Raw genomic sequence first — 12,212 nt, forward strand, 5'->3', positions numbered from 1 at the left:
CTTTCTTTACTTTAAACATTTTTTCTAAGTCCTGCAAGAAGAGAAACTCCACTCCATCTACCACTATGGAGCTAGCCATTTCCTGAGTGAAGAGCACCTTGAAGTGCCCATCTGCTTGTACATCTTGTTGGTACCTACGCGATCTCTTAGGATAGTTTGCATCGGTTTTGTTAATGTAGCATAGAAGCTCACAAAAGGGACTCAGAGAGTGTTATTGTTGGGGATGATCACAGAAAAGAGCTTTATGTATTTTTCCATGTACTCCAAGGTCTCCTTGTAGTCATGTTCGGCGAGGAGGATAGTTGCTTCGAAGTTAATGGTGCGAGAGAAAATGTGAAATAGCTCTTATTGGCCAGCCCACTCAGTCCTCTCTAGGAATGCAAGAAAGTTCTCATACACCATGGAATGATCCATTAGGATTGTGATGAGAGTGCAAGCCAAGCTGTAGAGAATATATACTAGCAAAGTGCACGCGAGTGCACTTTGCTAGTATATATTCTCTACACTCGCGTGCACTTTGCTAGTATATATTCTCTACAGCTTGGCTTGCAAAGTGCACGTGAGTGCTAGTGATACAAATGACAAAAAATGAGGGAGGTTCCCTATTTATACAAAAAAATCAAGGTTTGAAATCGATAATTTCACACTTAACAAAAAAGGGTCGACCACCCAAAATACTTTATTAAACGTAGTCATTTTAATTATACTATTTAATCCAAGTAATATATTTAATCAAACATATCAAAATAATAAGTTTGTACAAACTTATCCAAATTGAACTTATTTTTGCGATCATTCAAGCTCGATCCAAATAGTCCGTTCCATTCATTACATTATTTGACCAAAAAGGAAAAACTTGGATTACAAGAAAAAATAATTACATTGACATTACCCAATTACACTCCTAATTGCAATTCCACACTCCTGTCCCTCAAAGAATCACGAAACATGAAAGACTTCTCCATACGTCTCCCACTCTACACAAACACATATGAACAAATATCACCAAAGCATGTATGGTTAAGAAAAATTAACTCAAAAATCAATGAGGAAAAAGCTAATACCTTCGACGTTCTATCTTGAAGCTTGCATCTTGTTCTTCCTCAAATCCCATGATCAGTAGGGGTGTTCTCAAATTTTTGCTAAGCTCCATTCTTTGCTAGCATTGACAAGGTCAATGGTGCCATTGGGTAGTTTGACTGGTAGTTCTATGGGTGAATCAACACCCTCACATGACTGCAATGGTATCCACTCTCTCTTTTTCTTCATCCATCGCTCGTAGTGGAATCAGATGTATAAATTTGAGCATGCTTTAAAGTATCGAAATGTGATACTTGAAATCGTAACTTTGCAAGAATATACATCTCCATTATGCACCCCTTCCACTATATCCCATGTATTTCCAATTTCTTGCAAAATAAACATTACTGGAGTGGCTTGGCAAGAGCTTACAAAACACGTGCACAAAAGATGAATGGAAGCATACCAACTAAGACCTACTAATCGAGAGGGCTCCATAAATTTTAAAGAGGATTGGATATCACTAATCGAGAGGGCTCCATAAATTTTAAAGAGGATTGGATATCACTAATCGTCTTTTATTTGAAGGCATCTACACTCTGTTTGTCTGGGATTGGCCACTCTATACTGCCTAATGAGGGAAATAGAAGCTTTTCAAGTCTTCCATAGTCTTTAGGCCTAGAGGGAACTATGTAAGAGTGTGTGAAAAAGAGTATTCTACTGCCAAGAAGTGTCCTAGGGTTCTTGTTGGGAAATAAAACATCACCTATTGTGAAATGGAAAGCACTGAAGATGCCTCTTATGCTCTTCAATGGTTGTTCCTCTATATAACTTGATGGAAATATGTCTGCATACACAAAACCACCAAAGAAAAAAAGAAGTGAACAACAAGGGTATAATAAAATGATTTGAATAGAGCCACATTAGTGACAAAATACTTACAATTACAAGGAAACTTGGTTTTTGCCATTTGATGAATGTTTGAAGCCATGTAGACATGTTGAACTACTGCCACCATGCCTTCATTTTGAGTTTTCTTGAAAGATAGATATATTCCCTTCCAATGATGTTATAAAACACCACAAGCTTTGACTCTGTGTGGCCCTCTTAAGCTTGGCTGTAAGTAAACCCAATCATTAATTCTAAATCTCTCTCCAACCCACATACCTTGCTCATTCCTAGAGCTGTTAAGAACATACTCAGAGATGGAATCACTAGGTCTCCTATTCGATATTTCCATGGCTGATACCTTACTGAGAGTGTGTGCATGTGTATGTGAGAGAAAGAGGGTGTGCATGTGCATGTGTGTGTGTGTGTGTGTGAGAGAGAGAGAGAGAGAGAGAGAGAGAGAGAGAGAGAGATTACATGTAAGATGCATTTATTTGAGAGTGAACACACCTCACCACTCATCCCTACCATTAAAATTTAATTAATTAAAATTATATATATGTGTGTAAATCTATTTAAGTGTATGTGTGTGTGTGTGTGTGAGAGAGAGAGAGAGAGAGAGAGAGAGAGAGAGAGGCTGAGAATTTCTATGTAGGAGATAGTTTGTGTGGGAGGAGATAGTGTGTGTTTTCATTAGTGTATGTGCAGTGTGTACATGTGTGTGTGTGTGTGTGTGTGTGTGTGTGAGAGAGAGAGAGAGAGAGAGAGAGAGAGAGAGAGAGGCAGATAATTTCTACGTAGGAGATAGTTTGTGTGGGAGGAGAGAGTGTGCGTTTAGATTAGTGTATGTGCGGTGTGTACATGTGTGTGTGTGTGTGAGAGAGAGAGAGAGAGAGAGAGAGAGAGAGAGAGTATATGCATGCATGTGCGTACATCTGTATCTATGTGTAGAATGTGCTTGAGAGAGAGTGAGATGGGGCAGACCTGGAGAGAGAGAGAGAGAGAGAGAGAGAGAGAGAGAGAGAGAGAGAGAGATGTAATGAGGGAGGGTGAAAAGAGAGAGAAAGAGAGTGAGAGATAGAGAATAAAAAGTAGCTTTTAATAAAATATAAATTAAATAGAAAACATATATGTATATGTGTGTATACATGTGTGTGTGTGTGTGTGTGTGTTTTTATTTACATTTATATATACATACATACATATGTATGTATGTATGTATATATATATATATATATATATATATATATATATATATATATATATATATATGTTTGTGTGTGTGTGTGTGTGTGTTTAGATGTGTGTATGATATATCTATCTATATATTTAAAAGTGACCACAACTTATCACCCATCTCCGCACATTAGAATTTAATCAAAATTAATTAAATTATGTCGATGTTTGTATTTATATTTTTGAATACGTGTATATATGTATAAGTATATGTGTCTATGTATAGGTTTATGTATCTAAAACATAATATTGTATATACTATATATTTACATATGTGTATGTGTGCGTGAAAGAGAGAGAGAGAGAGAGAGAGAGTGTAAGTGAGAGTGAGAGAGAGAGAGAGAGAGAGATTGAAAGAGAGAGAGAGAGAGAGAGCGCTTCTATGTGTGGGAGAGTGTAAGAAGAGAGAGGGAGTGTGTGCATGTGTGTGTGTGTGTGAGAGAGAGAGAGAGAGAGAGAGAGTTTCAACATTTGAGAGTGTGTGTACGTGACAGAGAGAGGGAGAGGGTCATGTGCATGTGCATGTGTGTGTGTGTGAGAGAGAGAGAGAGAGAGAGAGAGATGGTTGTAGTAGAGAGGGAATAGTTCTTTTCTAGAACCTTGGTCCTCAGCACCAATGCGCGGGTGCAATACTAGTATAGGAGTGAACGTAGTGATGGGTGATGACAAGTGAACCTTTGTTTATTTTACAAGTGAACCTCTCCCGTTACGGGCGAGAAAGGCCTCCGCCCGATCGGCCAGGTCAGTTTTGGGCCGAGCGAAACTGGCCGGAGATAGTCATGTGCATAGGCTCTCTGTCTATGCATGCACAGTAGGCCAATCATCAACCTACAGACTTCCAGCGGCTGTGGAAGGACTACTGCGTGCTGGGAGTAAAGTAAGTCCCTTTCTTTCTTTCTTAATTAGGTTGTCTCCTCTGTCCTGTGTGCGTGCTACAGACAAACCTAAAGGCCCCAGAGGATGCTCAACTTAGAGGGGGCACTGCGTTCCGTGGAGGAAGGGGTACTACCTCAGCCTTCCGTTGATGACTTTGCACGCATCTTGCACAAGTGCAGGAAGGAGAGAGACCGAGCGCATGCTTTACGCGTGCATGCCTACATGCGCAAAAGTGGGCTGGAAACTCATACATCACTGGGGAACTACCTTGTCTTGATATTGGTGGCAGTCGGAAGCATACGTGATGCCCAGCAGGTTTTTGACAGGTTGCTGTATCAGAGTGAATGGTCGTGGAATGTCCTCATCACTGGTTATATCCAATGTGGGAAGCCACAACACGCTCTCGCCCTGTACCAGAAAATGCAAAAGGATGATTCTGTACATCTCAGTGGGCATACTTTTGTGGCCTTACTGAAGGCTTGTGCGAAGCTCAAAGATCTGGAAAGAGGCGTCGAAATACATTCGGAGGTTGCCAGAGTGGGGTTGCTTGAAAGAAACCTTTTTGTTGGCAGTACCTTGGTCGATATGTATGCCAAATGTGGCTCCCTTGAAAAAGCACAGAAAGTGATTGACAATCTTCCAGTTAGAGATGTTGTCTCGTGGACTGCACTAATCACAGGATATTCTGAACATGGGTATGGTGAGGAAGCACTGAAGTGTTTTGAACAGATGCAACGCGAGGGTGTCTCCCCAAATGCTTTCACGTTCGTTTGCAGCTTGAAAGCTTGTGGCAACATACGAGCCACAGGCAAGGTCCAAGAAATACATGCTGAGATTGAAAGACAGGGGTTGTTGGAAAGAGACCTTGTTGTTGGCAACACCTTGGTCGATGTGTATGCCAAATGTGGTGCGCTTGCCATAGCACAACAAGTGTTTGACAAACTTCCAGTTAGAGACGTAGTATCATGGACTGCACTAATTGCAGGATACCTTGAACATGGGCATAGTGAGAAAGCACTCAAATATTTTGAACGGATGCGACTCGAGGGTGTCTATCCAAATACTTTCACGTTTGTTTGCAGTTTGAAAGCTTGTGGCAGCTTAGGAGCCACAAATAAGGGTCAAGAAATACATGCTGAGATTGAAAGTAACGGGGTGCTTGAAAGAAACCTTTTTCTTGGCAGTGCTGTGGTCGACATGTATGCCAAATGTGGTTTGCTTGCAAAAGCAAAGCAAGTGTTTGATAAGCTTCCAATTCGAGACGTTGTCTTGTGGACCACACTAATTGCAGGATATGTGGAACATGGGCATGGTGAAGAAGCACTCAAGTGTTTTGAACAGATGCAACTTGAGTGTATCTCCCCAAATGCTGTCACACTTGTTTGCAGCTTGAAAGCTTGTGGCAGCATAGGAGCCACAGACAGGGGCAAAGAAATACACGCTGAGATTGAAAGACATGGGTTGCTGGACAGAAACCTTGTTGTTGGCAATAGCTTGCTTGATATGTATGTTAAATGTGGCTCACTTGCAAAAGCACAGCAAGTGTTTGACAGGCTTTCTGTTCGAAACGTAGTCTCATGGAATGCATTAATCTCGGGGTATGCTGAACATGGGCACGGTGAGGAAGCAGTCAAGTGTTTTGAACAGATGCAGCTTGAGGGTGTCTCCCCGAATGCTGTCACGTTTGTCTCCAGCTTGAAAGCTTGTGGCAGCATAGGTGCCACGGGCAAGGGCCGAGAAATACATGCTGAGATTGAAAGACAGGGGTTATTGGATAAAGACTTTTTCGTTGGCAGCACCTTGGTTGATATGTATGCCAAATGTGGGTTGCTTGCCATAGCAAAGCAAGTGTTTGATAATCTTTCAGACCGAGATGTAGTCTCATGGACTGCACTGATTGCAGGATATGCTGAACATGGGTGCAGTGAAGAAGCACTCAAGTGTTTTGAACAGATGCAACTCGAGGGTGTCTCCCCAAATGTTGTCACATTTGTTTGCAGCTTGAAAGCTTGTGGTAGCCTAGGAGCCATAGACAAGGGCCACGAGATACATGCTGAGATTGAACGACAGGGGTTGCTGGAAAGAGACCTTGTTGTTGGCAACAACTTGGTTGATATGTATGCCAAATGTGGCTCGCTTGCCATAGCAGCACAAGTGCTTGACAAGATGCCAGTTCGAGATGTAGGCTCATGGGCCGTACTAATCGCAGGATATGTGGAACATGGGCATGGTGAGGAAGCACTTGAGTGTTTTGAAAAGATGCAACTTGAGGGTGTCTCCCCAAATGCTTATACATTTGTCTGCAGCTTGAAAGCTTGTGGCAGCATAGGAGCCACAGACAAGGGCCGAGAAATACATGCTGAGATTGAAAGACAGGGGTTGCTGGAAAGAGATCTCCTTGTTGGCAACACCCTTGTCGATATGTATGCAAAGTGTGGCTTACTTTCAAAAGCACAGCGAGTGTTTGACAAGCTTCCAGTTCGAGATGTAATCTCGTGGAATGCATTAATTGCAGGATATGCTGATCATGGGCATGGCAAGGAAGCAGTGAAGTGTTTTGAACAAATGCAACTCACGGATGTCTCCCCGGATGCTGTCACGTTTGTTTGCAGCTTGAAAGCTTGCGGGAGCATAGGAGCCACAGGCAAGGGCAGTGAAATACTTGCTGAGATTGAAAGAAAGGGGTTGGTGGAAAGTGACCACCTTGTTGGCAGCACCTTGGTTCATATGCATGCCAAGAATGGCTACCTTGCAAAAGCACAGCAAGTGTTTGACAAGCTCCAAGTTCGAAACATTGTCTCATGGAATGCACTTATGGCTGGATATGCTGAGCACGGGCATGGTGAGGAAGCACTCAAGTGTTTTGAGCAGATGCAACTGGAGGGTGTCTCCCCAAACGCTGCCACGTTTGTTTGCTGCTTGAAAGCTTGTGGCAACATAGGAGCCATAGGCAAGGGTCAAGAAATACATGCTGAAATAGAAAGACGGGGGTTGCTGAAAAGAGACCTTTTTGTTGGCAGCACCTTGGTTGATATGTACGCCAAATGTGGTTTGCCTGCCATAGCACAGCGAGTGTTTGACAAGCTTCCAGTTCAAGATGTAGTCTCATGGACTGCACTAATTGCAGGATATGCCCAGCTTGGCAAAAGTGAAAATGTTTTTTATATTTTTGAGAGAATGCTAGGGGAAGGTATAAAGCCAGATCCGGTCATCTTCGTGGTTGTTCTCAGTACATGCAGTCGCTCAGGTCTATTTAATAAGAGTCAGACATATTTTGAGGCCATGAGCAGACAGTATGGCATCGTTCCAACTCTTGAGCACCACACTCACGTGGTTGATCTCTTAGGCCGTGCAGGCCAGTTAGATAAGGCAGTAGCAATGATCAAGAAGATGCCGTTCCGTCCTAATCTTGTGTTATGGGATACCGTGTTGGGTTCTTGTAGATATTGGGGAAATGTGAAGTTTGGAAAACAGGCCTTTGAACATGCAGTGTGTCTGGATGAAAAGGATGCTATGGCTTACGTCTTAATGTCTCACATTTATGCGGGTGCTGACTGGCAGGAGGACCTGAACAAGTTTGAGGCAATGAGAGTGTAAAAACAAGCATGGAAGAGGCTTGTTGGTGAACTGATTACACCATCAAAATTGTGCATTCATTTTTTGTTGGGGGTAATAGCATAGTTTTTCCATACGGCAAATGCATACGGGTATGGAAGTACGGAAAAAGTACAGTTCACACCCCCAAGAAATTCCATACGTTGGATACCATACGGCACCCTAAATTTAAGGAAAAACATGCTACATATGACGCAAAAAGCCAAAGAAACTTGAAATTGCAAAGATTTTGGGATTAGAAAAAACATAAATGATGTAGAGCCAGAATCCAAACTCCAGACTTTATATTACTATTTACATCATACGTCATTACATGTATGATCAATGATGTATCATGTAACATGTTACGTAAGTAGGGAGCGTGGAGTGGGCAAATGTCAAAACCTGTCACCTGTAGGTTGTGCCATGTGGACAAACATTTGGAGGTCCAAGCCTCAAGAAACTAAATAAAACATGAGTGGAAGCGAGCAAAAACATGGATGCTCACTGCTCAGTGGGCAAGCAGCAAAACCTATAGACCGACTCCGGAGCAGTGAAGAAAAACATAAGTAGCAAGTGGACAAAACATAAGTAGAGAGTGGAAGAATACTAAGTAACCCTAAGCCTCATCAAAGCTCCCCTCATCTGCATGATCAACGTGCTCCTCATCCTCATCTACAAACCCCTCCTCCTCATCATCATCATCAAACTCATAAGCCTTGGTAGCAACTGAGCATGATGTCCCAACATGGCTAGAGAATGGTTGGCCATACGTAGAGAGTGGAGCAATCGAAAGAGACTCCAAAGCCTCATTTGCCTCTGCAATAGCCTCTTGCAAATCTTGCAAGGCAATGAAGCGCTCCTCATCTTTTTCTTTGTAAAGCATATTCAATGTGATTTCCATCCTCTCATAGTCTCTTTCTTTGATCTTGGAGATGAGCCTCAAGTTTGTGTGTATGAAAACAAGCTTCTCCATATGAGAAGGAAGAAGCTTGTTTCTTCTCTTAGTATGAATGAGAGAAAATGTGCTCCGAGTTTTTTCACATGGGGAGGCACGTGTGCCTTGAGAAAGCACCCTAAGTGCAAGAGCTTGTAATTTGGGTGTGCAAACCCCAAATGTCTCCCACCATTTCACACCCTCTTGCATTCTTTTCTCATCTTTTGCAATGGGACGAGCAAATGTGCCACTTTCTCGCTTATACTTGTCCAGCTCATCAATGAGATCTCCTTGCAAGGCCAAATCACCCTTAGTGTATTTTTTCAACAATGTCATCCATCCATCATGTAGCTCTAAGTCACTATCTTGCTCTTTTCCTTTCTATACAAGATGCAAGATATAGCCCACAACATGCAATGGTGTGTGCATCATTTTCCATCTACCAATGCATAGATCTTTGATTTTTTAATTTTATTGGCCTCAATGCCTTGTATGTTTTGTACTTGCTCTACCATACGATCTGTAAGCTCATACATGAGGCCCATGGTGGCTCCTTTCCTGTCAGCCAATCGGAAAATCTTCAAAATGGGAGCGCGTATCTTGACAATGGTTCTTGCCTCTTGCCAAAAAGATCCAAAGAACACTATGTCTAACACCTCAATTGCCTGAGGGGTCTTTGATGCCTTCATTTTTTCAAATTTATCATCAATCATCAGCTTGCGCACACCCTGCATACATCTCTCATCCAAGAGAGTAACCAGCCTAATAAAAAATTATGTAAACCGAGTTGCAGAAGGCTTCACCAAGTCGTCCTTGCTGGGTTTTCTAAACAATGTCAACATTGTGGACTTCCTTGTGACAAATGTAACAACTTGAGTTGCTTGGTTTAGCACTTCCGCAAATTTTGCCAATGTCTTCAAACAAGAGGTCCAAGGAATGGCATGCACAGCTAGTGTAGAGAATGGTCGGCCACTCTTGTTCAACCAATTCCCTAGCCCGAACGCAATTCGATGTGTTATCCATGCATACCTGCATAACATTTGCTGGGCTAACCTCAATGATAATCTACTTTAAATGCTGTATGAAAAAAACTATAGTTGAGACCAATGACGCTAAATAATAACTAAATGAACGAGAATGATGTGGAGATGCAATGGAGAGCTAAACCTAGGCTCTCCAAATCAAAAGGGAGTCAAACTAGGTCCAAATCTTGTCCAAATTTAACCAAACTGAACCTGGAAAACTCTAGAACCTAGTTGGACTTGGTTAGAGACCTTCCTCACCTATAAATAGATCCTTAGTCTTTTGTAAAAAAAATCTGTGAACTGTATCATGCCAGTATTATATTAAAATAATGATATTTTTTATTATTCTTTAAAAATCCTCTTCTTTTGGAGAGAGTGGAGCCTCTCTCTCTCTCTTCAACCATCCTTGGAGCTTTCCTTTCAACACACTAACTAATTGATTGGTTGGGGGCTTCTTCTAAGATAGAGAAGCAAGCAAAAATAAGAGGTAAAGTATAATTTTATGGTTTTTTCTCTACTATTCTCAATGTTTTCACTTCTCAATCCCTCTCAAGCTTGAGAAGTTTCTAAATTAAGTTTTTATAATACAAATCAAGCTTTTCTTAAGAGTTGTAATGAATAATTAAGAAAAGTTTACATTTATGCTTAGTTAGGATGCTTTTTATGTTTATTTCTCTCTCTCCCAAAGAATGGTCATTCCTATGACCAATTCTCTATTCAATTGATGCTTCTCATGGAGAAATTCTCAATTCACAAATCAAACTCTAGGCTTGTGAAGCTAGAGGTTAAGAAAATAGTTTTTTATACTTATATGCTAGTAAATTATGATAATCTTATGAGTTAAATCCGATTTAAGGTTAAAAGATAGCTATACTATCATAATTACATTACTAAGTCTTATTTTTTTAAAAAATATTAAAAATTATCAGTAACAGCAGTAGAGCTATGATAAAATTTTTAAGAAATTGATACATAATTTATTCTTATGCATAACGTGAAAAGAGGACTTCCTACCATATTCTAGGATTGAATATCCTAGGCTAAAAGAATGATTTTCATCACATTCAATGGAAAACTAATTTTTAAGATTTATGTATAATCAAATAATTAAGAAAAGAGAAAATTAAGATAATTTTATTTAAATGATAAAAAAGAAATTTTCATGACATTTAGAATTCAATCATTTAAAAAGGAAGAATGAAATTCTTAGTATATTGAATTTAATGGATATTTTATTTAAATTCAAAGAGAAACTTTAGATAAATTTATTTTATGCATGAAAAATATTTAAATGATAAAAGAGAAATTTTTATGACATTTGAAGTTCAATCATTTAAATAGTAAAAGTGAAATTCTTAGCATATTGAAATTAATGGATATTTTATTTAAATTCAAAGAGAAATTTTAGATAAATTTATTTTATGCATGAGAAATATTTAAATGATAAAAGAGGATTTCTCATGACATTTGAAATTCAATCATTTAAATAGTAAAAGTAAAATTATTGGCATATTAAATTAATGGATATTTTTATTAAAGAAAAGAGAAATTTTAGATAAATTTATTTGATGGATAAAAGAGTAATTCCCATGATATTTAGAATTCAAGAAACTAAATGTAAAAAGAGGAATTCTCATGATATTTGAGATCCAAGAAATTAAATTAAAAAAAGAGAAATTTTTAGTATAATTTAATTTATGAATATATATCAAAAGTGAAAATATGGGTAGAATTGATTTTTTGTAAATCCCATGAATTCTTTTATTCAAAAGAGAAATATTGAATATAATTTATTTGAGAAATTGAGAAAGAATATGAAAATAGTCGTCGAGAAAAAGAACCTTTATCTAAGCCAAACATTGGCAGAAATTTAAAAAAAATCTCATTATTATCGGGTATCGAAGTAGGAAAAGTTACTAGATGGGAATAAGATGTGAATGGGATGTGATAGGATGTGAATAGATGTGATAAGATGTGAATGGGATGTGATAGGATATGTGATGAAAATGAATGTGGATGAGATGTGAAGTAAATGTGATAGGATGTGGTGTGATGAAAATGAATGTGGATGAGATGTGAAGTAAATGGATGTGGATGTGAATTATGAGATGACAATGAGATGAGAGGATATGTGAAAGGGTGAGATGGGAAGTAAATGAATGTGGATGTGTATGTGATGCAAATGGATGTGAATGTATATGTGAAAGAATGTGATGTAAATGGATGTGGATGTGTATGTGAAAGAATGTAATGTAAAGGAATGTGGATGTGAGTGTGATGTAGATGTGATGTAATGTAAAGAGATGTGGATGTGAATGTGATGTGGATGTGGATGAGATGTGATGAGATGTGATGTGGATGTGGATGAAATATGATGTGATGTAAAGAGATGTGGATGAAATGTGATGTGATGTGAATATATGTGGATGTGAAGTGATAGATGTGAATGTATGGATAGATGTGGATAGCCATGTATGTGAATGATTGGATGGATGTGGGTGAATGAGATGGGATGTGTATGAATGAGATATGATGTGGATGTGATGTAAAGTGGATGGAATGAATGAGATATGATGTGGATAGATGTGGACGTGATGTAATGTGGACAGAATGTATGTGATGGAATGGAGATACAA

At 39.4% G+C, this 12,212-nt stretch overlaps 2 protein-coding genes across 2 annotated transcripts; one reads left to right on the plus strand and one right to left on the minus strand.

Annotated features, from left to right (window-relative positions):
- Positions 1 to 3,787: 3,787 nt before the first annotated feature.
- On the plus strand, positions 3,788 to 7,769 carry LOC147634081 (pentatricopeptide repeat-containing protein At3g09040, mitochondrial-like). Its single transcript, XM_086805185.1, has one exon. The coding sequence runs from the start codon at positions 4,105 to 4,107 to the stop codon at positions 7,615 to 7,617; it is 3,513 nt and encodes a 1,170-aa protein (XP_086661311.1). The 5' UTR covers positions 3,788 to 4,104; the 3' UTR covers positions 7,618 to 7,769.
- A 464-nt stretch (positions 7,770 to 8,233) lies between these two features.
- On the minus strand, positions 8,234 to 8,887 carry LOC147634082 (uncharacterized). The gene has a single exon (XM_086805188.1). The coding sequence runs from the start codon at positions 8,885 to 8,887 to the stop codon at positions 8,234 to 8,236; it is 654 nt and encodes a 217-aa protein (XP_086661314.1).
- Positions 8,888 to 12,212: the final 3,325 nt, after the last annotated feature.

The sequence above is a fragment of the Cibotium barometz genome, chromosome 11 (genome assembly GCF_041138505.1).
Source record: "Cibotium barometz isolate CiBa-2024 chromosome 11, ASM4113850v1, whole genome shotgun sequence".
Lineage (NCBI taxonomy): Eukaryota > Viridiplantae > Streptophyta > Polypodiopsida > Cyatheales > Cibotiaceae > Cibotium > Cibotium barometz.

Bases quoted from the DNA above. Each gene is read 5' to 3' on its own strand.
- LOC147634082 (XM_086805188.1), bottom strand. From the start codon at position 8,887: ATGACATTGTTGAAAAAATACACTAAGGGTGATTTGGCCTTGCAAGGA.
- LOC147634081 (XM_086805185.1), top strand. From the start codon at position 4,105: ATGCTCAACTTAGAGGGGGCACTGCGTTCCGTGGAGGAAGGGGTACTA.